The sequence below is a fragment of the Botrytis cinerea genome, chromosome 2, assembly GCF_000143535.2.
Source record: "Botrytis cinerea B05.10 chromosome 2, complete sequence".
NCBI lineage: Eukaryota > Fungi > Ascomycota > Leotiomycetes > Helotiales > Sclerotiniaceae > Botrytis > Botrytis cinerea.
Window position 1 is genome coordinate 267,304 of NC_037311.1, and position 25,930 is coordinate 293,233.

Below are 25,930 nucleotides of genomic sequence, written 5' to 3' on the forward strand. Positions count from 1 at the left end.
AGTGTTTGCTCGATCCAGTGGATTTGGTCGGGTGTGCATGGAGATTTACGTCCTAAATGGTCAAATAAGTAATGAGCAATTCTGAAGATGTCTCGTCTCGCATTCTCAGTGGGTTTGATGCGTGACAGCCAGGTTTCGCTGAAAGGGAAGGCCGCGAGATTATCTAAGTAGTAGGGTTACATTGGTACCCAACTATGATGGACACTTGACGTGTTCTTCAATCTATACCGAATCAATACCAGCAACAACCAATCAAAAAGTGTTCTATGCACTTCACTATGGCTTAGCTATGCGAGTCAAACCCAACACGTCCGCAAAGTTTGCCTCAGCCGTGTTCTATCGATTGATTTATATACGATGTAGATGTTTCTCGCCATGCCATTCTCCACATGAGATTGTGCATCAATCAATATCAACATGAGTTTTGGTTTTGGTATAGGCGACATCCTCGCGGTGATCGAGCTTGCCAGGAAGATACGAAAAGATTTTGCTGATGCTCCAAGTCAATTTAAGGATATATCGCTCGAGTATGTGGGTCTGATTACGATTTAAATCACAAAAGCTTATTGAATCCTGCAGGGTGCGAAGCCTCTCCATTGTACTTCAGGATATCGAAGACGAGCTTTCATTGCCAGACCTCGATACCAAACAAGAAAGTGAACTCAAAGAAATCGTCGACGGTTGTCGAGATGTTCTTGAGAAGTTGCAACGACTGTTGAGCACATATGGCGAATTGAGATCCGACTCTAGAGGCGTGGGTTATAAGGCGAAAAGGATTTGGAAACGATTTCAATGGGAGCCGGATGACATCAAAGAGCTTCGAAGTCGCATTACAACAAATGTTGCTTTTCTGAATGCATTTCGAGGGAAATTCACCAAGTAATCACTTCCCTCGTATTTGAGTATCCAGCTAATGTTATCTAGTAAAACGCTACATGAGATAAAGAACAGCGCAGACCAGTTTCATGAACGACAAGATGATCGAGAACTCAATAAGGAATGTTTAGCGATTCTGAATTGGCTTACCCCAATCGATCATACATCTCAACAGCATGATTTCATCACAAAGCGGCAAGCAGACACAGGACAATGGCTTCTAGATTCGCCAGTTTTCATAGAATGGGTAAGTTCTGATAGTCAGAAATTGTTCTGTCCGGGTATCCCTGGCGCAGGCAAAACGATGCTCACATCAATTGTTATTGAAGAACTCATGAACCGCTTCCGAAACGACAAAAGTATTGGAATCGCATACCTGTATTGCAACTTCAAACGCCAACATGACCAAAAGATTGATGACTTACTATTAAGTCTTCTCAAGCAGCTCTCCCGATATCAGTCTTCACTGCCAGGTGCAGTGAAAGATATGTTTGATCTACACTCGCCCAGGCAGTATCGTCCATCGAAAAAAGAAATCTCTAGTGCCCTCAAGTCTGTTACCGATTTGTATTCCAGGGTATTTATTGTTATCGATGCTCTCGATGAATGTCAAATGGCCGATGGTTGTCGAATGGACTTTCTATCAGAAGTTTTCCATCTTCAAGAAACATGCCAACTAAGTCTTTTCGCAACCTCGAGACATATTCCCGATATCGAAGAAATGTTTGATAACTCTATGCGATTGGAAATTCGCGCCAGTGATACAGATGTGGAAATATACTTAGATGGTCGTATGTCGCAGTTACCTGAATATGTACGTAACAGCAAGGACTTGCAAAATGAGATCAAATCTAAAATTATTAAAGCAATCGATGGAATGTATGTAACTCATCCAAACCCTGACGAATATCGCTTACCTAAATACTTTCAAGGTTTCTGCTTGCTCGACTTAACTTTGATTCATTAAAAGGCAAAAAGTCTCCAAAAGCTATGCGAAACGCTTTGAATATGCTCCCAACTGGAACCGACGCTTACAAAGATGCATACAAAGATGCTATGGAAAGAATTGAAGGTCAGCTGGATGATGAGAGAGATCTTGCGAAGCAGGTTCTTTCGTGGATTACTTTTGCAAAAAGGCCTCTTACGACAGCAGAACTTCAAGACGCTATTGCAGTGGAGATCAACGAGACGGAGCTTGACCGAGAAAACTTTACTGAAATTAGCACAATGATTTCTGTATGCGCTGGACTAGTGACTGTTGATGACGAAGGCAAAATAATCCGCTTGGTTCATTATACCACACAAGAATACTTTGAGCGAACACGAGATGAGTGGTTCCCTAATGCAGAAACCTTTATTACTACAATTTGCGTTACATATCTATCATTCGAAACTTTCAATACTGGCTTTTGTCAAACCTCCCAAGACTTCGTGAAACGGGTACGGTCTAATCGATTGTCCATGTATGCCGCAAAGTTTTGGGGGCTTCACGCTTGCAAGGCTTCAATTTCAGAGAAAATATTAGAGCGAGCGCTTTTAAGATTTCTCGAAAACCAGCTAAAAGTTGGCGCATCATGGCAGTTAATGAATTGTAATTATCCAGTAGAATTATATGTCTGCCAGGGCTCAATTCCCGAGTCTTCACCCTCTTATTATGGCCAGTTCTTGAGTAGAGGATTGACAGGAATGCACATAACAGCACTCTTTGGACTGGAAACTGTTATACAGCTGTTGCTTTATTCGGGAAAACTAGAAGTCGATTCAAGGGGCAGGTCTAGCCAGGAAAGAGGTTTCTATTTTGATTCCAATACTGTTAATCCGGGTCGAACGCCACTCTTTTTTGCGGCGGAAAAGGGATATGAGAAGGTGGTGAAGCTTTTGCTTGATACAGGCAAAGTGGATCCCGATTGGAAAGATTGTGATAATCGAACGCCACTATATTGGGCGGCTAATAACGGGCACGAGAAGGTGGTGAAGCTTTTGCTTGATACAGGCAAAGTGAATGTCAATTTAAGAGGTTCCAGAGGTCAGACGCCGTTTCATTCGGCGGCTAGATCTGGTAATGAGAATTTGGTAAAGCTTTTGCTTGATACAGGCAAAGTCGGGATCAATCGTAAAGATTCTAATGGTCGAACACCATTGTCTCTTGCGGCTGAGAACGGGCATGAGAAGGTGGTAAAGCTTTTGCTTGATACAGGCAAAGTCGAGATCGATTGTAAAGATTCTAAGAATCGAACGCCACTATATTGGGCGGCTGATAACGAGCACGAGAAGGTGGTGAAGATTTTGCTTGATACAGGCAAAGTCGAGATCGATTGTAAAGATTATGATGATCGAACGCTACTATGTTGGGCGGCTAGGAAGGGGCACGAGAAGATAGTGAAGCTTTTGCTTGATACAGGCAAAGTGGATCCCGATTGTAAAGATTATGATGATCGAACGCCACTATATTGGGCGGCTAATAACGGGCACGAGAAGATGGTGAAGCTTTTGCTTGATACAGGCAAAGTCGAGATCGATGAAACTGATAAGTTTGGTAAAACACCACTATTCGGTGCTGTTTACTATGGACACGAATCAATAGTGAAGCTACTACTCAATACAGATGCGGTGGACATCAATAAAAGTGATCACAAGTGCAGAACACCAATTTCACATGCTGCTGAAAGCGGCAATGAATCTATGGTAAAGCTGCTTCTTAGTACAAATTCAGTTGATGTTAATGCTGTTGATAAGTATCACCGACCACCCATCTCCCATGCTGCTGATTCTGGTCGCGAATCGATCGTAAAGCTACTTCTGGATACAGGGAAGATTGATGTCGGCTACCAAGATGACGTGGGTCTATCACCATTTTCCTATGCTTGTCTCCAGAGACATGAAAGCATAATGAAATTGCTGCTTGATGCAGGTAAAGTTGATCTCAGTCATAAAGACGAGAAAGGCATGACACCATTCTGGATGGCAGCTGCTGCAGGCTGCGAGGCAGTTGTGAAGCAAATTCTTGATACAAATAAAGTTGATCTCAAGCGCGAAGTGGACTATTGGTTGTGTCCAGAGAATGAATGGTGTGATCATGAGGGAGTAGTGAAACTTCTGGTGGGGAAATACGCTGATATGAAGATTGACATTCCACCTGAAGCTGAAGGACATATCCGGAAAAGATGGCCAGGGCTCTTAGAAGGTACATGAATTTCCCTCATGCAGAGTTGAAGAGCGCTACCTGTGATGGGAGGCTTTTTGGAGATAGATGGGCATGTAATCAATGTTTAGCCAGCGACGGCTGCCAGATAATGTCTGCTTTTTATTGGACGAGATCCATATCTTTGTATTTGCATTATCCAAACTTTTTTCTTTACAAAAATACTGACGGCTAATGCGCGATTATGATAGTATGATACAGCAAGCTTTCTACAAAATTTAGTCACTCCCCTTGATCCTCTGTCGATTCAACAAGCTCGTGATATTTAATTGCCAAAACCAATCAAGCTGAACCATCTACTTTAAGATTCAATTGTAAACTACTCGTGACTTCATGAACTGATGTGGTCATGTTTGGCACCTTATCTTATACCACTCCGCGCATTTTGAGGAATCTATAGAAATCTAGCATTCACTATGATACTCCAGTCGAAGAGATCGAAACTAAAGTTGACACATTCAAATAGGAGACGCAATAAGTTGCATGCAGGATATACTGAGAAGATTGATCTACTGATATCATAAGCAAGTTGAAAATACACAGTAGCATACTTTAAGCAAAACAACAGTCATAATCCATAAAACAGGGCTAGAATCAAAGCATTAATCATCTCGTGATTGGTTTTCGTACAATTCTCTCCAGCGGCCATGTTGAAAGATCCGCAGATCCTATCATAGAGAATCAATCAGAGCCCTCTTGGGCATTGTAAGAAGGACATCTTTTACTTTATTCTTTATACAGAGACGTGCTTTTATCACTCCATAATAGCACTGATCTTCTTGGTATCTTGTAGCCCTCTCTCGTCTAACTCGCTTCGAATGATCTCTCATTCTGTTCACTTTCGTTTGGAAAGCATTCTTGGGAGTCCATGGAATGAGCATTTGAAAGAAGAATGTTTGACAAGTAGAAAAATATGCAAATCATAAGATTTGGAAATTATGCCTTGATTGGAGTGAAATTCCATGGTTTCGTGTCGCCCGGGGATCATCCCACTTCCAATTTCCATATTACCAAACATCTCGGAATGTTAAAAGAGTATGGTCAGATAGCCTGCCCACAAAACATTTACAAGAGCCAGTAGTACGAATCGAGAATTATGTACTCAATTCTGTTGAAACTGGTTGAATGCCACTCACTGAAATCATACTCTTAATGGTGATTGATGTTGAGAAGTTAGACAAGTCTTTTGACACAGCTTAAAGATCTTGGTTTCTAGTAATTTGTGGAATTAAGCGAAGATTAACCTAGCCTAGTCTCAGTTTCGTAAAACAATGTGAGCAAGATGATCTAAACTGTATTTATGAGGTAGACACGTCAAACTGAGAATCGTATGCTAATACCGATGGATACTTGCCAATGCTTTCTTTTCTAGCATGTTGTCCTCACAGACTGATTTATACAATAGGGGAAAAATAGGAGATTCTGATGACTTGGTTTCAACGTTTGTTCCTCTGAAATACAAATGAATAACGGGATGTAAAATCGATTACTTAGAACTATATGTCATGATATTCCATACACCATTAACCCAATGAACATGATTCTTTGATTCAATAACATGAGTCTTTTAGCTACTTAGGGACTTCAAATTGAAGTTATTCGATTCCAGTAATTTACAGGATTCTATGGGTCAGTTCTACGTGAGTTTGTTTGAAACAATCCCAAATTAGTTGCACAAACAGCACGAGCAAATCAGATTGTCATTCGACATCTGAACTTTTAAAACCATTTAGCAGCCGTGATTGACAACATACAAAACAAAATCAAGCACTCTAACATCCCCTTGTGCAATTCGCTCATGCAAATCGTGAATGATATGTGAATAAGTGGACGAATGCGAAAGTTCTACCATGAAGTACACATATGCTGGAAAAATTATAAAACACCCTTGTTTTTCTGCAATCGTATAAGCCAGTCCTTATCCGGTTCCAGTCATCCATCCAGAAAGGATTCACTGCTTATACATCAATTATTAGAGTCAACTTTCTTATTATTCGATGAATATATCTCTGAACTATTCAACAAGTAAATTCACCTTCACAAATTCATATCCGAACCAATGGAACAACTACGAATAAGCCGGTATTGACGTAAATAACCGAGGTTCAATACAGTCAAAGTAATAGCTGGCTATATTAAAACCCGCTAAATTTGAATTTGGTATCACTAGCGTCTTTTTGCTGGGCTTCCAAAGTAATAGAGGGTTCCTGTTGAACTTTCTACTTTTCTAAAATTCTAAAAAAAATCATCATATTTTCAGTTTAACTTCAATAGATCTACTTACTTTCGATTCAGAAAAATATCTTCAACACTTCAACCGCAGCTCGTTTCTTTGACTTCTTTCAATTTATTTTCGAGATATCTCAGTAACAACTTCTCAATTTTCAATAAATCTCCTCAAGGAATCACGGTAACAACTATTCAAATCACCAAGTCAGACATAAAACCTTAAAAATGTCTTTCAACAACAACCAATTCTCTCCCAATGCACCCCAAACAGCCCAAAGAGGTCCAGGCGGACCTTCCAAGGGATCTGTACCCCCCAAGGGACAGAACCCAATTGAACCCTCCAATATGGGCACTACCACTAACGAAAGAGGTCTATCAAAAGTATGTCTCTATTGTCTTACTAATCCCCATACCACCTTCTTCAAAGACCTAACTAACACCCTCGACAGAACACAGAGACCCCTGCCCAAACAACCGCCCCCAAGGGCAAAGGCAAGGGCAAAAAGAAAAAGTGGATCAAGGTCGACCTGAACGACATTACCCCCTTGGCGGCTTTCTCTATGCCTGCGCAATCAAAATTCACAGGCACAGGCAAATATAGGAAGAAGCAAGCCTTCGGTCTCCGTGTCGAAGAAGATACCCAGGACGCAGTTTCTGGGGCTCATATCCATCAAAGTCCCGATAGGGGCGTTAACATCGACGGAGAATCTCTCGACGAGATCGCCGATCGTTTGGAGAAGCTGGATTTGGAAAAGGTTAGGTACGTATATGTTTCCTATTCTCATATCACTTGCTAGCCTTTCCCTTTCACACACACCAGTACTAACAACCCATCAGTAAGCCTCTCACAGAATTCACACTCTTCCCAAAGCTCACAGCTGAGCTACGATTCAAGATCTGGAACATCGCCGCCCGTTCCTCGCCTCGCATTCAGGAAGTCGTATTGCATCCAGACTTCCCACGCCCACCAGGTGGCGTCTACGATTCTATCGACACCTCTGATCCCAATGATTTGCGCCAATTCAATCATCGTACATGGCACATCAGTACTCCTGGGCAAAAAGTCCCGGCCATCTTGCAGGCTACTCGAGAATCGCGTGCGGAAGCACAACGTCTCTACGAAAAACGATACCTCAACAATTTTCCGGCGAACTATCCCTACCGCCAAAACGAAGAGCGCCCATGGACATATTACAACCCATATGTCGACATTCTTTACTTCGGGGACAAAATATGCATCGGGGTGCTTGTCAAATTCTTCCGTCGCCATTCCGAGGAAATCTTTCCTCGCCTTGCGTTCCGATGCGCAAATTTCATCGGTACGTGTAAGTACAAATGTAATTACGACACCTGGGATTGGCGGCACGGCGAGGATGAAGATTCCTGCGCTTACGGATCTGGAATCGGAGGCGGAGGAATCGACATCATGGGCGTACTTCATGGGAAAGATGAAGAGATTGCCCTCAACACTCTCGTCCCTGGAGTGCCGAGTGTGGAGGAAGTCTTCTTCGTTGTGAAGACGGAGTGTATGAAGTTTCCGGCTGGAGAGATGCCCAGCGATTTGACCTTCCGCCCCGCCATACACAATGGTCTGACCCAGAGCCAGCAGAAGAAAAGAACTGAGTTTGAGGGCGAAGTTGACCTAGCTCGGGCCGGAGAAGGCGTTTCCAGCTGTGGCGCTAACCGATGGAATGCCAACCCTCCGAAGTTCAGCTTCGTCTCTTTTGCTCCTCCCTTGAAAGATGGCAAGGGGAAAAACCTCAAGCACGATGCTATCCAGGTGCCCACCCAGCACATGGGTAGATTGACGTATCGCAACAACGAGCTTCTTACGGATCTAGCTGTCAAGGCCAATCTTGAGATCGTGCCTAGTCAAAAGGCATACGTCGGCGAGAGAAATTGTGAGATCGGTCTGTACAACGGTACAGAAAAAGGCATTGAGCTAGCCAAGGAAGAGATCCAGAAGCAATTGGTGGATTGAATAGCCCTTGAAATACTGATGAATTGATGTTAACATAAAAACGCAGCTTGTGGATTTCAATGCCAATCATCGTGGTTCAAACCACCAAGGTGGCAACGGAAGCCGCGGTGGTTCTCGTGGTCGTGAGGGATATGGTGGTCACCGAGGTCGTGGTCAATAGGTCGATCGGATGATGGGGGAAGGGCATAGTGATTTCTAAGTAGCATATAATATAACTATCTATCTACTACCATTGATCTTATCGATCCTAAAACTCTATGAGAAAAATAAGATCCACTTACCTAAACAATTGTCTATAGATTCGAACCCCTTAAATCTCTACTACGACATTCAAGTAATGAGACACATTCAAAGAGCGCGGAAATTGTTGCAGACAAGTGAAACGAAACTTAATTCCCGTACATGACTCTATATCCAAATTAGATAATGCTCATCAAACGCCATTCAATCTATAATTCTCTATCCAAATTTTTTACACACAACTAGTTAGCAAATCAAATACCCAATCCCAATTAATCCAATCCGCAAATTCCCTATCAAAAAAGTTAGTCAACAAACATTTCAACCGCCACCACTAGACAAAAATCTTACCACTCTCCTCTCCCTAAAATCTTCATACAATCCCTCCCAAATATCTCTTGCCCTACAATCATCACCTTCCGGCACTGGAACACACGTTGGCCCCTTTCCGATCCACCCCAAATCTTCCAATTGCCACGGTTTTCTCAAAGGCCAATCGCTGAAATGTACAAATTTTGATTTGCGGAATACTTGCACTGGATCCCATATATCATTTTCGTGTCCTTTTCCCCAGAAACCCTTATGTTTAGTGACGGGTCTTCTGAATTCTCCTGTGAGAAGCGAATATATTTGATGGTCTATTAAACCACAGGAGTCTTTTTGTTTAGTGAGGACGGAATTAATGATATCCATGTCGTAGATACCCACTTCAGCTTTTCGGACCTCGCTTTTAAGCCGCTCGAATTCTGTTGTGGATGGTTTGATGAGCATTATGTGGGATGCTAATTGAGGGACTCCTCCGGCATCGAGCCAGTATGCTCGTGGTGCGAGGAGTTGTGTTGAGTTTGACATTGGAGCAAGGAATAATTCATCCATGGATTTCAGAACAATGGAATCGGAATCTAGAACGAGAAGTCTCTCGTAGGACGTCTGATTGAAAGCTAGAAGTTTGGTGTAACTCTCCGCCCATTCGTCTATTTTGCATTAGCGTTTAATGATCTCATGTTTTGATGCGGGGTAATAATGAGATTTGTTACCTTCTAGACTATGTCTATGCTTCAAAATCTCCACATTCCTCAATTCCACTTTGTAATCATCTCTCGCCTGGATCAGCATCTGAGTAATAATCTCCATACCTTTCCCGTTGACATCCTCAACCCACTCATCTTTCCATAGTTGAGGATATATCAATACTCTTTTAGCTTTGCTCCGTAGCGTGTTCAATGACTCAAACATCATCAACGCATTACACAAATGATCTTTCGAGGTTGCATATGTAATGTATGCGTATTTATCCCACTCAATTGCTGTCTCGTTACCCGTCAGGGGCTCCACAACAACAGGAGCCTGTTTCAAACACGCAGGAGTTTTATACTGTAGATGCAATTCTTTTGCTTTGCGTGTTCCATGAGGTAGTAATAATAGTATGATGAGTCCACAGATAACGATGGGTATAGCTGTTCGTACAGGTCTTGACCGGAGTATTTGCGCGATACTTGGTCTAGCCGCTTTAGGAGGGGGTGGTTCGTCGATATCAAAATTTAAGATTGGGAGGTAAGGCGAATTTTGCAGGAAGTCTGGAAGATCGCGTGATACCTGATGAGACATGCTTGATTAAGCCCGGGAAGGTTCCAAGCAGGTGTAGAATATAGCCAAGATGGAGAAATTTGTATCACGTGATATATATATATATGAAAAACGGGAGATCCGTGAGACTAAATCAAAACGATGTCAATCTGCCTCTGTCAGCATCTTAGTTGTCATATTAGAAGTCAGACTAGTACATACGAAAACGCAATCTAAAAAAAATCTAGATATCCAAAAGATCCAATTCTCACGGGATCACAAACTTTGACAAAGCGTGAATTCCGAAAGCCGAAAGAGCAAGCCACCAAAGCACAATGTAAAGAGCGATCGATAACAGGAATGCCCAGATATGCACCCGATAAAATGCAACAAAGAGATCAGCAGACCTCAAGATACCAGAAGAGAATTGATGATGATAATGAAACGGCCGTGGAATCAATAGGACGCGTCAAATGGTTCCGGCTGTGGAGATGATTATTTGGGGACTTTAGTGCTTACTAAGCTTCAAGCTTGGTCTTGTTGATGTGATGTATAGGGGTATCACGGGACTTTTACGATGGCGATATCATGATTTGTATTTTGAGTGTTTCATGCTAATAAGTTGTTTATGAATGTCTGAAGATGGAATTTTCTATATGAGGGCTTAGAGATTGTATGTATGTAATCTTGCAATGTTTGATTTTCTTCACCGCTAAACGCCACAAATGAACTCTATAAAATTTCAAACACTCGCATGCAAATTCAAGGTTTGGCGAACTCATTTTCGGATTTAAGCCTAAAAGCTTCGAAAGGATCACACGCATCCTCCCACAACACACCAGAGCCCTCCTCAAGCCCACTTCACCCCAGCCTTAACACCATTTCTACTCTCCACACTCAACTTAATCTCCTCCACCCACTCCATAACATCATCTCTACACTCCGCCCCTTTCCATTCCTGTACCATTCTCGCAAGCACATATGCCATCTCGATCAACCCTAAATTTCTTGCTGCACACATTCTCGTTCCACCCCCAAAAGGTAAGTAATTCCATCCCGGCCTCAGATGTTCCCATCGTTTTGGTCTGAAGATTGCGGGATCGGGTTCGTAACAAGGGGCTAGACGATGGGATACAAAACTGTTTGGTGCAATGATAGTACCGGCTTTGACCAGGATGGGGGAGGTTCCTGAAGGACCACCTCCGTGAGGGGAAATGGTGTCGCGGATAGCGCCGGGAGTTATGGTTGGGGCTATGGGGGTGAGACGAAGGGATGTTGTTGCGTCTCGGTCTTAGGATCACTTACTTCGCTTTTATGCTAGAAGCAGATAAAAAGCGACTGGGAAATGAAGGGAAGACGCATTCTCATTAGTTAACCATTGTGGATATCTCATCCATTTCAAACTCTCAAATGTCAATTCTTCATCTTTCTTCATACCTTCCAGTACCTCTCTCCTCAATGTCTTCCAGACCTTCTGATTCCTACATAACTAAAAGATTGCATTCCCAACCTCAATACCCGTAGCTTCATGACCGGCCAAGGATACCTGCAAAGTTTGCTTTCGGAGCTCTCGACGATCATCTGTCGCCTTGGCCATTTCGTGGAGGAGAATATGGCGATGTTTTTCATCATCATCATCTTCTTCTTCGTCGCTTGAAATTCACGAATCTGGACCCGCGCCTGATTTTTTAGAAGCTAAACATTCCCGGCGAAGCTCGATTGCCTTGTCAATATGTGCGTCGACAAATTTATGAACGGCGAGGCTCTCTTTTTTAATCCCAACGGTCTTGATATAGGAATGACAAAGTGCGAAGTTGAGATCGGATACTGATACCTCGTTGAGTATGATAGAAGGAGTTGAGAAATCTATGAGACCCAGAAGCTTCGTCAGAAGATTCATCTAAAACGCTGACGGATTCGCCAAAAATAAACTCAGTGGATGTGTCCAAAAACTGTTGTTGCCGGGTTGAAAGACCAATTCCTGATGGGGGGTACGATATAAGCAGGAGGTCAACTTACCAAATCGTCGAGCAACGGGCTAAGGTTCACGGTTGTTCCATTTCTCAGAATATGCTTCAGGAACTCTTGAAAACGTATTTCAAATGAAGGAAAATTGCCACGTTGAATCTTATAAACATAGGTCGAATCAAGGCCCGAAGTGTTCCCAATACGATCAGTACTCAAAACACTATCTCCTAGAAGCGGATAGAAAGCTCTTTTTCTTAGACGATGAACCCCATAATCCTTGCAGTTCGTGCTATAATATATTTGAATATTTTGAGGGTCGATGGTAAAGATGGTTGTTGTACCGAGAGACTTCTCGGTGAATGTGTGTCCGGTTTCCATGTGGTGATTCATGAGAGATTCGAGATGAGTATGACTTCGCATATAGTACTACAATGTGCGAGGTACCTACCACAAGTAGAGCAGCAGGTAGTGAAATTGGAGCGAACTTGTTATCAGCATAGTGACTTGTCTCCTTACATCATGTCTCTGCAAGTTGGTGGAGCATTCTTATCCGCTCGAGTAATTCCAGATGATGTTTGTGAGACACTGAACAGCCAACGACAATCTTACCGTATCCAACCCAACGGTTGGATCGATGGATACACTGATGTTGGCTCAGATTTTAGCGACAGCTTACAACCAGTTAATCCTGGTCAATCTCATCTGCCGTCGCTCGCTTTTGATAAAAAAAGAGGTCCCTCGAATCAATATCAGGAGTATGTGTCTTTTTTTGTCCAATCTATTGATGATCTGCGAAGGGTACTCCAGAAGTATAGATCACTTGCAGCGCTAAAAGACTTTTACCTTATCTGCTTAGAATCTTACCTGTTAGGCTGACATACCTCGTAAGCTGACATATTTCTGAATGACCTCTAGAAGTTATCGTGATTTCACTAAAGTAGTCAAAATTATTGCCAAACTCTCAGAGCGATTATTCTCCACCTCAGTAAAATGGATGATGTTCGGTTCAAATCAAGACCAGTCGCTCCCAGGCTGCCCCAGTCCAGTCTGAGCATTGCCACGCTCCATCGTGAAAACCAGTAAAGAGCATATGATAGGAATGATAATTGATATCGCAAAGGAAGAATGAATGTTTCAATCACGTCGGACTTCCTCGCAAGTTCCATGATAATAGGATATATCTTGCTCTCCGGAATTTCATCTCGTTGTGCCTCGTAAAACAACAGAGACCGTTGCCACCAACAGAGATTGCAAGCAAGATTTGCTTGTTGACGTTTTGAATATCCGACGAGTTGCGAGGAAAAAGCTATGAGGAATTATGTTTAACAGAAGATCCGGAACCACAAGATCAAAGGGAATGATTATACTGCAGAGTCCCCAACCATGCCAATTCCACGACCAGCCGTTTCCCAAATCGAATTCCCAAAGAATCATGATGCATGACTGAAATTCCGGAATTCCGACAAAGTATAATAATCTTCCATCAATGTTCATTGATCGGAAGCGGCAAAAACATAAGGTTCACCACTAATCATTCGAAACCCCATCCACAACCGCCATGAAACCGACCTAGCGGCGGCTACCCGAAAAGCATGAAGAAAAAGACGTTTTGTTGCACATCTCAAATCGGCATCGGTATTTCCGCCAATACCTATTTCCGCCCATGAGACGCGATATACGATGGTTTGCTGTGACGATGCGGACATAACTTGGACGGAGTTGTAGACGCCGCCACGAGCCAAGAGGTGGACGGACCGGAGATACGATGATGTTGTCGCTTCGACGAGAGCAGGTAGATTATGGGAAAATGGTAGATCTACTTGCGGAAATTAAAGAATTAAGGTTAATCTATTCCGCAAAGCATCCGCAAGTTAGATTCTGTGTTCCGGTGAGTTTCGTCGGAAAATGGTGGGATCAAATCTGGTGTCAGGCCAGAAGAAATGGATAGATAGCATCCAGTCTAAAATTCCCTGTCGACGGAATTCAACAAACAAAGTTTGTTCATCCTCCGACCTTGAAACCTCACAAACTTGAGAATACCCACCAGCCAAGAAACAAATCCCACCTATAGACACCATTTAAAATCTTTTGTTGCAAGTCTAGGAAATTTCAAATTCCGTGGACATCTGCCGAGATTCCTTCACACGGTGGATTGGGATCTTTGTTGTTGGGAATCAGGCGAGATATCGCCAGATAGTACTTTTAGTTGGCTGATAGCGAAAACCCCGAAGATAACAGCTTGGATGAATATTGTGGCGGTTCTAGCTATTTGTACCCACACACTGCACTCATGAAACTCCTTCCGCTCGGAATCTTTTTTGTTGCACGTCGTAAAACCGCCACATTCCGCAGACACGGCGTTAGATGCTGAAATAAATGGATAGCGAGGAGATGCTAATGAGCGAACGTAGGAATAGTCCGTATGTGTTGGTGGAATGGTTGGACGGACGGAATATCGGGAATTGCAGAGGAGGAAATCTAGACCCAAAGACGGAAAGCGGACCTATGAGATCCGCCATCACACGATTTTGTTGCACGTCGTAAAATACGATATTCCGAAACCGATAGCGATAGCGATATTTCCGCAGTTCGAGTCAGTGAGAAAAAGAAACGACACGGGCGAAGGTGGCGGTGGGTGATGTTGGAAAAATGTCTAGGAAGATGTTGTCTAGCAATCGTGTCGGGCTCTGTATATTATTGGTGATCTACTATTGTAACATGATCTACGAATAAATCCTCGAGGTTTCATTTCACTAATCTCGTACCTGAGCAAGAATATTACCTACCACACCCACCTACAACAAATCGGAAAATCTAACAATAGTGAGATACTACCAAGTAAAGCTCGTAGGAGGAACGAACTTGGGTCCGCCACCACCACAATGGAAACGGGCCAATTCTTTCAGCATTCGGTAGCATTTCTTTTTTCCATAGTTACGTAGATTACGCCCCATTCGGAGGATACTGGTACGTATTATTGACGGAACCGGTGATTTCGGAATTCGACAAATATCAAACCCGACGGACTGCAATAGCGTCAGAAACAGACTAATTGCGCGAGCGGAGCAATAGCTAATCCCCATCGTATCTCGTATTTACATTATTCCGCACTCGTCGGGAATCGAGGGTAAAAGCGATTGCTTGTGGAGTTGCAACATTGATCGTGCACCAATACTGCATACGAATCTACCAGATAATTGACCTTAGCATCTAGAACAACCTGTCGCGGCTTTCCGAAATTGAACTCATTCAGCGCGCCGAACTTGCAAACGGAAGATTCATTCCGTGGGTGGATACAACCTGTGAACTTCTGATTCTAATCCAGACCATTACGATTCAAACGTGTTTCTCATTCTTCTGTTGCATATCATGAAAGATCCGAAATTCCGAATTCGAGAAGGTTGAGACATCAAGATTACCTACGATACTAGTTGAGGTCGTCGAGGTAAGTATCAATACAATATTCCACTAACTGACTCTGAAGCTCCGAAACCCCTTCATTTGACTCGCCAACCCGGTCACCAGATGCATCACCGACACAGCAAATCAATCCATCTACACTGTAAACCCCGAAAACCACTCTCTAATGTTGCACATCTGAATATCGCCGAATTTCAAATCTTCGGCGAAAACTGCACTCGCCAATTTCTTACCTCCGAACAAAACAAATTCACATTGCTACATCCGAAAAATCGGCGCTGTTATCACTCCATTTACGCTCAAGACATCGTGATCTTACCCCGAATTACATATTCGAGCATGATGATTGGAGGCCGTGAGATTCATGATGCTCTTGTTGCATGTCTACTATATCCGAATTGGACCGGTCGCCGACTTCTGATTATTTGGAAGGAATAACTAGCAATTTGTCAAATAACTGTTGTTGCGTTGAGTTGTTGTGGTGTGGTGTGGTGTGGTGTGGTGCCAGCTGTTGGTCTTCTCAGCCTAATCTGCTGGCTGGCACACACTTCCAATGTAAGAAATCCATAACGACCGAACTTCCGTCCATATCTCCTCATTGAATAATGTCTGCAACCACTTCTTCGCATGCCATGAAATTGACAATCTCCATCCAATTCCACCAGCACAACTCATGCCTCAATATGTTAAACCAATCGTCTATCCTCCAGAACATTTGTTGCATGTCTGTTCAAACTCCGAGATCCGTTTTTTCCATACTTTCGGACTTCAAATGATTGTTTTGCAGTAGCGGTTATGTCCTTTGGTGTTCCTAAAGCTAGCCCAATCTAACCCCTCCTTGTTAAGCTTTGTGACATCTCTAACTACAAAACCGACTCGGAGCTCGCTTGATTCATCCTCCGCCGCTTGCCAATCAACCTCCGAAGATCACACTAACTAACCAACCTCATTTCCTTCTCATTACTTTGAATCATTGGACGACACGCCGTTCCAAAATTCGCAAAATCATCTGTTGCACATCTGCACAAACTCCGAGCCGGCGGATATTGCCTTTGTTCCTCTTTACATAATGTTTTCGCCCAAACTTTACGTGATTCGGAGACAAGACCCAGGAATTCGGCGATACAACATGATTTCGGAGACCGAACATGACATTCTCTCCCTCTTTTGGATAACCAACTATTGTTATTTCCGATATATATCATGAGACATCGGGCATCCTATTGGAAGTCAACCAATTTGGTTTGGTGTAGAAAGATCAAAAGAGTCTTGTTGCATGTCTATGTAAAATCCGAAGCAGTAAGATTCGGAGTTGGTATCGCTCCGACTACATGAGACTGACTAGAACATTTCCGCTGTTGGGTTTGGAGAAGTGTTGAACAGCTCAAGTCCGATATCCATAACATACATGCATAGTTGACGAGCTGAGATACAATAGCTGAGCCTGAAGATCTGTGGTCGATCAAAGAGAACACGGCCAATTGTAAAGTGGACAGTACATTTCATGCGCAGAGCCGCATTAGTTCATCTTCTTGACCCCACAACACGTTCATTTCGTACTTCCAATAGACACATTCCAACGTCGCATCCATATGTATCAAATGTTGCACATCTGAGAAATCCCGCAGCTTCGCTGTCAGATCCGCCATATCCGCAAGGCTCCATTGGTCACCTCGTGCAGATCTAGATCTCGTCTGATCTTCAGTTTTAGGGACTCCAGTAGATCTTGGGCTGTAATAGAAAGCCAAATGCGGGGCAACAGGGATCGAGGACTGCCGAGCTTCCTGCTATTCCGTAAGTAGCGCACTGCACCTCGACGTATACACACAGAAATTGAAACATCAATCATGTATACGAGAGAGAGGGTTTGGAGACACAAACATTTGTTGCATGTCTACATAATACCGAGATCCCGGATATAGTCAACAGAGTCAGTGACTACGTCTATTAGTAGAGATGTGGAGTTGCAGCTCAGTATTCTTCACCCTCCCGGAAAATGGGTAGAGGTGCGGATATCTCTTCCGCGGAGCAAGCAAAGAAGCAAGACGCTATTTCCACAGCATGCCATTCTGGGATTCTTGGTATACCTAGCCTGATTCTAACCCAATGTTAGCCAAATCCCAAGACTGCCAAGCTCTAACACGTATATTTGGATGATTTGTTGCACATCTAACAAACTCCGAGATCTCGGATATAGGGTTACGGCCTTGTTTGGCTTCATCTACGCAGTTGAAGCAAAGCTCTTTGATCACCAGACCAAACTTCTTCATTCGAGCGGAGATTCGCGGATATTTCCGGACATATCCTCGGCGGAGGAAACAGGTGGTCCAAACCCCTTGTCCTAGTCATTATAAAAGGATTTACGAAAAACAAGGCTCTCCCAAAATGGAATTTGCAATGTCCTTTCCGAGGCTATATCTACTTCCAGAAGTCAGTTCAATTCCCATAGTCACCGGGGGTATCTTTGAATCAGCAGACATCCCGTGCGTTTTCGGTGGAGATACGAGACACATTCTCAATTAGCCTAGACAGACGACGCACATGCGTCTATGAAGACGAAACCGGTATACTCAATAGATAAATTATTGCATGTCTAGCACAATCCGAGTTCTGCGATGCATAAACACGTTGTCACAAGCATTCGTAATTTCCGCCTCCGCCGGGTCGAGATTGAGAAAATTTACCGACGACAAGTATTCCTCCGGACCCATCAAGTGAGCATATCACTAATCGAGAGATGTTCTTGCATACCATCGTCGAGTAGCTAGCGTTCCCGTGGTTTTCACGAGTCGGCGGAATACATCCCCGAGTCCGCTCAAGTGTCCTGGAATATTTGTGGGAATACTATCAACCCCGAACAAAAAGCGGGGAATACTCCTCGGGCCTGCTAATTACAAAGATAAATAGATAAAAAGAAATGTTTCGTTGCATATCTGCTTGCCCCCGAAATCATAGGCCTCCAATAAGTGTCCATGAATTAACGGGGCTTTACCACCGAGTCCGCTAGAGTTGCAAGGGAGATCCGCTAGTATCACATACTTCCCACCGGAGGAACTCTCCCAGTCTACCTACCAATCATGAAGAAAAATACTTGGGGAAAGTGTTGCGTTGCACATCTTCTTATTCTCGAGAACCTAGAATTCTGATTATTCCCCATAAGTCAACGGAGCTGAATCACCGAGTCCGTTTGGACAACATGGGATATCCGCGAGTATCACATATCTCCTGACGAAGCAATGTCCGTGCCTGTCTATTACCAAGACAAATGTATCAGAAAGGGCGTTTTGTTGCATATCTGTATGTCACCGGAAGCCTGAGTCTACAGTAGCCCCGTGCCGTCCATCGTTTTCCTACTGCCAACGGAGTATAACCCCGAGCCCGCTGGCGTTGCATGGGAAATCTACGACGGCGCCAAGTCTCCCATGTGTCTCAGCGGAGTAAGATATCCGTAAATACCAATGATAGAGCTAGATAGATGAACACAACTGTTTTGTTGCATGTCTGAGTATCCCCGAGATCTTGCAATCTCCGTCTCGCAACTACAGCGCGCGGAGATTGCAGCCGATGCCGACCGCAGACGGTGTTTTGTATGGTATATTTATGCGGAAAAGATGGAATTCGTTCGGCGGAGGAAGTTCCTAGACATGTTAATCAGAAAGTTAAATTGATGGAAAGGATACTCTGTTGCATATCTAACGGCGACCGAAATCTCGGAGACGCAAATTTCGCTGCGCTGTAAAAGCCCGGAGCTTGTGACGAAAGCGTGAGTAGTGATGGTGAGAATGCAATGACATGCAACATCTCGGCGGAGGAAAAGGAATATGTCAGAATCACGAGCAGATCACATTCCAACTCGCCAATCAGAAGAGAAAATAAAAGGGAATGGAAGAATGATGGATTTGTTGCATATCTCTAGCCTCCGAGATTTCGGCCGATGGACGAGTGAGTATACGGCGCTGCCATGAATAGTAACCAAATATGGAAGTGTATTCTGGTATTGAACATGCAGTGTTGGGCATCCATGTCTTTGTAGTTGTGTGTGGTTACGTCTTGTTGGTGCATGGTCTTCAGCACGAATAAACAAATACCGCACGTGATTATCCATTATCCATTGTTCATTATAATCTCCGATGTAGCTTTCAACTACATATAGAGGTCTGGATTGCATTGGGACTGATTGAACAAGTGAAATAGACTGTGGGACGAACTAGGCGTTTAGTATTTCCATTCTATACTTACTTCACTCTCTATCTAGTCTTCCTCTTATATTCAATACGATCTGTACGTTCTATCTGTTAAATCTATCCCATCTTCTCTAATTCCCCAACCACTCCCTCTTAACCACTTCCAACTCTTCTTGCAGCCATTCTCCCTCCCCCTTCTCCTCATCCATAGACGTATCAAACCCATGTTCCATCCCCTCCCTCCAAACACCCTTCACTCTATCCTCTCCAAACTTCTTCCCATAGATCTCCACCCACTCCTCCGTATCCTCCCACGGAACAGCCGTATCTTTCGTTCCATGAAACGTCAACAAATAAGGTCTCTTCTCTTCCCTCACATCCAAATCTTCAATAATCTCATCCAACCACAACCCCTCCCCTCCATCTCTCTTGAAAATCTCTGTCCACCTCCCTTTCTGCACCATCGTAACCGCGATTTCCAATCTCGCAGGTGGGTCCGCACTAATCACTATTTTCTCGCCCCCCTTGCCAATATCAGCAATATGATCATTCAACAAGCCTTCATCCAGCTGTGGAACTCCAAAAGGACTCTTCGTCTCACTAGCCACAGAGTACCAATCCTTTTTCAAAAGCGTCATGGGATATGCCGCAATAACCGCTTTCGGACCCGTGAATCCCTTATTATTTCCCCAGGAATCTTCCGGGAAGAGAGAGCTGCGGATCGCCAGGTAACCTCCCGCACTTTCACCATAGACGGCCACTTTTCCAAAATCCACAGAAATGCTACTATTCAGCCGTGAGAGATATGACGAGAGGCCGTTAACATCAGACGCAACCCACGTCCAGAAATCCTTCACATCCTCCAAAATCTCCTGTCCACTAGCTTCAGGCAATAATCGATAATCAGGCATAACTAAGATCGCCTCACTCTTCACCACGAGATCAATCGCCCAATCGGGAAGCCATTCTGTGTAGAGCGCCGAGCCTGTAACTAGATATCCTCCATGAAATCTCACGAGGACCGGATATTTTTCCGGTGTTGTGGAGGCAGCGATGGATTTTGGGATAAGGATGTGTGCGGGAAATTCAACACCTTGCACGGTTTTATATGAAGTTGCGTGCAGGCTGAAGGGAGCAAGTTTTGGGTCTGTCATTTTTGGAGTTGAAGGTATTAGATTCTGTTTCTTGGAATTTTTCGAAGTGTGATGATGCCTGGCGGATGACGAAATTGATAAGATAGTATTTGTGCACTCGGGTATAATTCGGTAAGCAATTTGTGGGTAAAATGTTGATTCTAAGTCAGTAGAGGAAATGTTGCTACTTTCGATGGTGGGATTGATGAAAAAGAAGATTTTGGAACTTGATGCTGGTGCGATAGATACTTATATTCTCGCAGCACAAAGTAATTCTGTTGACTCACCAGTGGACTTTTCGGATTTTGTTGCTAATTCCTTTGCTCTGAAGACCACAGTAAGACGCAGTATTATTGCCGCGAGATTAATACAAGTGGTGGAATGACGTGGGATGTTTTAAATCTGACAAATCGAACCATAAACGATGCTCTTGTTACTTGTAATTGAATATGTGACAATGCCATTCTTTCAAATCTTCCCCATCCATATAGCAACTTTCTAGCTATGGCTGAACATATTGTCGTTACTAACCCCAAATGCCCATTTCTAAGTATTTCCATACAAATCCATGCCCACTTCGTTTATATCGCAGCGAACCTCAAGATAATTAACGACAAGGCCAATAGCTACTTTCCACTCGGTCAACCACTTCTGTCTGGTTGACATCCATCAAAGTCATTCTTTGGACTGATGTGATAGTCTCAAGTGCATCACACTCCGGATCGGTATTCTGTATGGTCTCAAAACAAGTCGCAAGCAAATCATCTCCTTCCCATTCAAACCTTTCATCGACGGGTATGAATTCGGAGGGTGAAATCGCCGTACGCCGAACAGCGCTTCTACCACGAATAAGCATGATACTTTCAACGGCAGGATAACACAAGGTAAGCTTGTAAAAAGGATTGATGGAAAGAGGACCTTCGTATGCCAACTGCTTAACTCTAAGCCAATCGAAAGAGAGAGGGGCGTGTCTACAGCTCATTCTATGGCCATTACAACGAGCACATTGAGAATATATGCCATCACGCTCCCAGTCAAAGTAGATTCTTGGTTTGGCGCGTTGTCCTTCAGTGAGTGCATTGTCCATTATCTCATTTAATGTCTTCTGGTCCCAAAACCCCATTTCAGGATCCCTTGCAAATGACAAGTCGTACCATCTCAAAGCTGAATTTCTTGATTCTTGGCAAGTATGAAGCAAAGCTGGAATTGGCGCATCCGAATAAAGTGCTGCACTCCATTTGGACTCTCGAAGCTTTATGTAACGTGCTTCAGGACGGGCGAAGTTCCAAATTTGCCGTCGTAATTTTCCGGGAAGCTCTGAGAAGTAGGGTAGGATTCGAGGAGGCGCAAAATCTTCTTCCAGATCGGAAAGACCCCACCCTATTGATATTAGTAATTATCTAAAGAATTTCTCACTGAGAGTAAGAGCCTACACTGGGCATCATCTTCAAGATTTTCTTCGGACTCTTCATTCTCTTCAGTGCCTTGATTGTACTTGGCTTCTTGATTTCCATCGATCTCTTGACCTTTTTCAGGCGACGGCAGTTCTGCTGCATCAGAGACTACTTCTATCAAGTCCAATAGAGCCGAGCCTGTTTGAAATGTCAGAGTATGTTCTCTGTAGAGGCCCATCGATGATAAAAGATGCTTACGAGATTCTTCATGATATGCTTCCCTCTCTTTGGGTTCCTTGAACTTTTGAGGTGACGATAAATCTATCAAGCCAGATTCTTCTTGAAAATCTATAAGGTTTGACACTAGATCGGATTAATCGTCATTGATCTTGCAAATGGTATAACAAAATAAAACATACAAGGCCGTTGAAAATTTGCTAGAAGCTTTTCAGTTTCATGAATTCCCTTGGCAACGAGTATAGTTGATCCGGTCTCCTTTGCCAAATCCAACAGATTCCAGTCTGGTCCCAGGTCAATGATTATTTTGGAAATCAAATAGTGATCAGGAATTCTTACAAGTTTCTTGAGATTTTGTTGTAGTTTCTGTCCACTCTTCATGTTCTAGACTGTTCTTGGAAACTTCTCGAGTGGCTTGAGAGGTTTTCTCGATATCTGCAATCTTTTGCGCGATTTGAGGTGCAGTCAACACTGTTGCCTCTTGCCTTTGCCTCCTGTGATGACCTTGTCAGAGATCATGCGATCGAGAAAGACGAAATACTGACTGTTCTGCCATGAGATTCAAGTACCGCTCCAACATTTGATCCTTCCCTGAATCTCTTAAAGAAACCGATAAACCCGCCATTTTAATTGAATTTGTGCCAAAGAAATCAAGGTTATGTTTGGTCGTGTTTGAATAATTTGTTGTACTCGACATTGAAGTTGGAGATATTCTCTGCAAGAGAGTCAAAGATGAGGAGGAGTTGTAAACTAACTCGATTAGGCAAAACTTCATTCAGCAATAACGACCTCTTTTGGAAGGAACACTCGAGTCCCTGCCGGATGTGGCCGTTTAAAGCTTAAATAGAGTTGTTTGCTAAGAATCCTTTTCTCTTCTGTCTTCTCTTGCCGACCACAAGCCTTTCTCATGGACGTTGCACGAAATTTATTCTCCTCACGTCAAAATACTTTCCTGGGAACTTTCTCTTCTTTGCCATCAATGCTCACCACAAGTTGCCACTCCTTCAACTGGAGCCAATTTATCGAAATGTCATGTTTCAATTGTGGCTCATATGATAATACCAGGGCTCTCCTGATTGAAACAGAAACGGACGGCATACATTTTCCTATCGCATCCATACACGATTAATAAAAAGGAGTGCAATGCGGGAGCACCGTGGGGAAGATCAACGCAGATATTAACAAGAAAGGTCGCAATCCCCGGGTTATCTCTCTACTTGTGAGAATGCAGTCCATGTAATTTCCCCAAAATCCTTGATTTACAACGCCTGATATCTTTTTAGTGGCCCTGTTGTATTTGACGACTGAAGTTTTTCGACATCAGCATGTCTACCATCTCTTATGTCTAGTCATGTAATGGGAACCAAGAACCAACAACAGATCTCTCAAACAGCATGGTTTATCTATCCGCTGATCCGAAGAATCAGTAGAAAATCTGATCCTTGACCTGGTGTGTTTCAGTAAGTCTCTACTTTCAAAAAGTGATAGTCTCGAAATGAAATCATCGTCTATCTGTGTCCAAAGCACCAGAGAAGTATTGTGGGATAAACACCTTGATCTTAAAAATTCTCTCCGTTGGTAGTCTCCACTCTGGAAATATAGCTTCTCTGAAATTAGCTCATTTTCTTTTCGTTTCTTGTGTTTGAGTATCTAGTTCTTGATATATTGTTCATTCTCTTGTTCTGTTTGACTTTACCCGAGTGGCTAGCTCTGGCACTAACGTAGAGTTTGTCGTCTATTACAGTTGGCTTGGATGAAGTTGGATGAGACACAACCAGTTTATGCCATTTGGTACATCCAAGCCTAAGCTTTATGTTGCTGCTCCTGTATGATATCCTGTTGCGACTTGTTATGGGGTGGCTCTTGTTAGACTAGCAGTTAATGACGTAATTGAGATAGTCGGGATACTAGCTATCATTTTCACTTTGATTGTTTAACCACTTTTGAAAACCTCCATGCACGACCACTCTTAGCAATACTCTTGTCACTTTATCATCTATAAAAACCAGAAATCCGAAGCAGTCTTGATCTTCTGAGTTTTTTATTATGGAACTATCCTCAAATTACCATACCAATCTTCCCATCCAATATGCGACCCTCAATATTCCTTTCGCTCAAACTCCTTCCAAAATGACGAAAATTTCTTGAACGAATCCAACTAAAACTTTTCCCCGTTCTAATTCATAGCCTTCAATTGTTCATGAATGTCCTCCAATTGCTTCTTAACATACTCCTTCATCATTTTCAATTCAATCTTCGACGCATCAATCTCCTTTCTCATACCATCAAGCCTATCCTTGTGGAACTGGTAAACTCGTTCTACAACTCTTTTTCGTTGCTCATGCTCAAAATCCAGGAAGCTATGTCTCTATTAAAGCAACGCGTTAGTATAATTTGAGCAGATCTGCACTCCCATCTCCACAACCATGAACTCTAAGGTCTTACACCATCTCCTCAAATTATGCACAGCATGCTTACCTTCTTGTCAAGCGCCTTGTTCATCAACGTCTTCACTTCGTAGTTTCCCTCGGCTCTCAAACTCTTTTCCTCCTTGATCAAATTCTCTATCTTCGTCTTCCAATCGTTTCGTTCCTCAAACTTGGAAAGCACAATCCTCATTTCAACCAATCTGAATTTCCGCGCACGTGGGTCGTTGACAGCGATTTGAAATCTACCAGGGAAATCGACAACCGCCTCCGCATTGTCGTAATCTAGAACTAAAGTTTACTTGTCTCAGTACGAATAGCACAAATTTCGCATCTCACATATTGTATCCGAATAACGGGGAGGTACGTACAATAGTAAAGCCAGACATTCCACTCAATACGATTCTGCAAATCCTGGGCTGAAGTCTTCCACTTCGTCTGCTTGAAACGACATCGCTCAACTGTTGCATCGAATTCTGCCTCGGTGCAGACGCCGCGATAGGAAAGCTTGTAGTCGAGGACAAGTTGCTTGATATCCTCAAGTACAGATATGTACTCGAGTTCTGCCATTGTATTGACGTGGTGTTGTTGAACTTTTTGTGTGGGGAAATGGTTGTGGTGATGGAGACAAGTAGGATTGGAATGAGAAACGAATTGAATTCAAGAAGAAAGAAAAGTCTGTGTGGAATATCCGGATCTCTACGGGGATTATTTGTTTCAGGCCTCGAGGCAGGAACTTTTGGATCTGTGAAAGACTTCATGATGGGATAAGTACGGATGAGTTGGAAGTTGGTTTTGCCTTGTGAGTTTGTGTCTACATGTTGATTCTTCCTTTGCCTCTAAGTGTCAGTCCTTGAATGAGACGAAATGAGTTGTACTACCCTGAGTTATAGATGTCAAGGAGTTCAAGTACACATAACTTCATTGACTATTTCAACTATTAATCACTCCATCATGACATCCTTAGACATGAAAAATGATTACATCAAAGACTCCAGCTATGCATGACTCCTAACTGTAACCCTCAAGCACAAATAGTTGGTCCTTTAGGAAGTCTATCCCATTAACCAAACA

At 43.2% G+C, this 25,930-nt stretch overlaps 7 protein-coding genes across 9 annotated transcripts; 2 read left to right on the forward strand and 5 right to left on the reverse strand.

The window, feature by feature from the left end:
* Positions 1–345: 345 nt before the first annotated feature.
* Positions 346–4,313, forward strand: BCIN_02g00500 (hypothetical protein). Of its 2 annotated transcripts, XM_024691049.1 has the most exons (5): positions 346–527; positions 580–879; positions 925–1,123; positions 1,206–1,755; positions 1,809–4,313. In XM_024691049.1, exons 1-4 carry the CDS (start codon positions 418–420, stop codon positions 1,212–1,214), a joined length of 618 nt encoding a protein of 205 aa, XP_024546818.1. In that variant the 5' UTR covers positions 346–417; the 3' UTR covers positions 1,215–1,755; positions 1,809–4,313. The 2 variants fall into 2 exon arrangements, with proteins under 2 accessions (XP_024546818.1, XP_024546819.1); XM_024691048.1 differs by having other exon boundaries at positions 925–1,755.
* A 2,131-nt stretch (positions 4,314–6,444) lies between these two features.
* BCIN_02g00510 (hypothetical protein) lies at positions 6,445–8,510 on the forward strand. The gene is made up of 4 exons (XM_024691050.1): positions 6,445–6,688; positions 6,757–7,067; positions 7,145–8,279; positions 8,335–8,510. Exons 1-4 carry the CDS (start codon positions 6,533–6,535, stop codon positions 8,446–8,448), a joined length of 1,716 nt encoding a protein of 571 aa, XP_024546820.1. The 5' UTR covers positions 6,445–6,532; the 3' UTR covers positions 8,449–8,510.
* Positions 8,511–8,566: 56 nt separating this feature from the next.
* Positions 8,567–10,544, reverse strand: BCIN_02g00520 (hypothetical protein). The gene is made up of 4 exons (XM_024691051.1): positions 10,317–10,544; positions 9,566–10,264; positions 8,880–9,502; positions 8,567–8,821 (listed from the first exon to the last, which is right to left on the reverse strand). Exons 2-4 carry the CDS (start codon positions 10,134–10,136, stop codon positions 8,801–8,803), a joined length of 1,215 nt encoding a protein of 404 aa, XP_024546821.1. The 5' UTR covers positions 10,137–10,264; positions 10,317–10,544; the 3' UTR covers positions 8,567–8,800.
* A 179-nt stretch (positions 10,545–10,723) lies between these two features.
* On the reverse strand, positions 10,724–12,646 carry BCIN_02g00530 (hypothetical protein). Of its 2 annotated transcripts, none has more exons than XM_024691052.1 (2): positions 12,114–12,646; positions 10,724–11,960 (listed from the first exon to the last, which is right to left on the reverse strand). In XM_024691052.1, exons 1-2 carry the CDS (start codon positions 12,480–12,482, stop codon positions 11,790–11,792), a joined length of 540 nt encoding a protein of 179 aa, XP_024546822.1. In that variant the 5' UTR covers positions 12,483–12,646; the 3' UTR covers positions 10,724–11,789. The 2 variants fall into 2 exon arrangements, with proteins under 2 accessions (XP_024546822.1, XP_024546823.1); XM_024691053.1 differs by having other exon boundaries at positions 10,724–12,002.
* Positions 12,647–19,576: 6,930 nt separating this feature from the next.
* On the reverse strand, positions 19,577–21,133 carry BCIN_02g00540 (hypothetical protein). Its single transcript, XM_001555831.2, has one exon. It carries the CDS (start codon positions 20,818–20,820, stop codon positions 19,798–19,800), a length of 1,023 nt encoding a protein of 340 aa, XP_001555881.1. The 5' UTR covers positions 20,821–21,133; the 3' UTR covers positions 19,577–19,797.
* Positions 21,134–21,137: 4 nt separating this feature from the next.
* BCIN_02g00550 (hypothetical protein) lies at positions 21,138–23,149 on the reverse strand. The gene is made up of 6 exons (XM_001555832.2): positions 22,976–23,149; positions 22,770–22,924; positions 22,613–22,714; positions 22,452–22,556; positions 22,233–22,391; positions 21,138–22,179 (listed from the first exon to the last, which is right to left on the reverse strand). Exons 1-6 carry the CDS (start codon positions 23,053–23,055, stop codon positions 21,407–21,409), a joined length of 1,374 nt encoding a protein of 457 aa, XP_001555882.1. The 5' UTR covers positions 23,056–23,149; the 3' UTR covers positions 21,138–21,406.
* Positions 23,150–24,455: 1,306 nt separating this feature from the next.
* BCIN_02g00560 (hypothetical protein) lies at positions 24,456–25,656 on the reverse strand. The gene is made up of 3 exons (XM_024691054.1): positions 25,228–25,656; positions 24,909–25,147; positions 24,456–24,798 (listed from the first exon to the last, which is right to left on the reverse strand). Exons 1-3 carry the CDS (start codon positions 25,424–25,426, stop codon positions 24,607–24,609), a joined length of 630 nt encoding a protein of 209 aa, XP_024546824.1. The 5' UTR covers positions 25,427–25,656; the 3' UTR covers positions 24,456–24,606.
* Positions 25,657–25,930: the final 274 nt, after the last annotated feature.

Bases quoted from the DNA above. Each gene is read 5' to 3' on its own strand.
- BCIN_02g00500 (XM_024691048.1), top strand. From the start codon at position 418: ATGAGTTTTGGTTTTGGTATAGGCGACATCCTCGCGGTGATCGAGCTT. The intron at 528-579 runs GTATGTGGGTCT...TGAATCCTGCAG, and splicing joins TTTAAGGATATATCGCTCGA to GGTGCGAAGCCTCTCCATTG. The intron at 880-924 runs GTAATCACTTCC...AATGTTATCTAG, and splicing joins TTTCGAGGGAAATTCACCAA to TAAAACGCTACATGAGATAA.
- BCIN_02g00510 (XM_024691050.1), top strand. From the start codon at position 6,533: ATGTCTTTCAACAACAACCAATTCTCTCCCAATGCACCCCAAACAGCC. The intron at 6,689-6,756 runs GTATGTCTCTAT...CACCCTCGACAG, and splicing joins ACGAAAGAGGTCTATCAAAA to AACACAGAGACCCCTGCCCA. The intron at 8,280-8,334 runs GTGGATTGAATA...ATAAAAACGCAG, and splicing joins AAGAGATCCAGAAGCAATTG to CTTGTGGATTTCAATGCCAA.
- BCIN_02g00520 (XM_024691051.1), bottom strand. From the start codon at position 10,136: ATGTCTCATCAGGTATCACGCGATCTTCCAGACTTCCTGCAAAATTCG. The intron at 9,503-9,565 runs GTAACAAATCTC...AATGCAAAATAG, and splicing joins GCATAGACATAGTCTAGAAG to ACGAATGGGCGGAGAGTTAC. The intron at 8,822-8,879 runs GTAAGATTTTTG...CTTTTTTGATAG, and splicing joins ATTTTAGGGAGAGGAGAGTG to GGAATTTGCGGATTGGATTA.
- BCIN_02g00530 (XM_024691052.1), bottom strand. From the start codon at position 12,482: ATGCGAAGTCATACTCATCTCGAATCTCTCATGAATCACCACATGGAA. The intron at 11,961-12,113 runs GTAAGTTGACCT...TGGGTCTCATAG, and splicing joins GCCCGTTGCTCGACGATTTG to ATTTCTCAACTCCTTCTATC.
- BCIN_02g00540 (XM_001555831.2), bottom strand. From the start codon at position 20,820: ATGACAGACCCAAAACTTGCTCCCTTCAGCCTGCACGCAACTTCATAT.
- BCIN_02g00550 (XM_001555832.2), bottom strand. From the start codon at position 23,055: ATGGCGGGTTTATCGGTTTCTTTAAGAGATTCAGGGAAGGATCAAATG. The intron at 22,392-22,451 runs GTAAGCATCTTT...CATTTCAAACAG, and splicing joins AGCATATCATGAAGAATCTC to GCTCGGCTCTATTGGACTTG. The intron at 22,180-22,232 runs GTAGGCTCTTAC...TAATATCAATAG, and splicing joins TCTTGAAGATGATGCCCAGT to GGTGGGGTCTTTCCGATCTG.
- BCIN_02g00560 (XM_024691054.1), bottom strand. From the start codon at position 25,426: ATGGCAGAACTCGAGTACATATCTGTACTTGAGGATATCAAGCAACTT. The intron at 25,148-25,227 runs GTACGTACCTCC...AGTAAACTTTAG, and splicing joins GAATGTCTGGCTTTACTATT to TTCTAGATTACGACAATGCG. The intron at 24,799-24,908 runs GTAAGCATGCTG...TTGCTTTAATAG, and splicing joins ACAAGGCGCTTGACAAGAAG to AGACATAGCTTCCTGGATTT.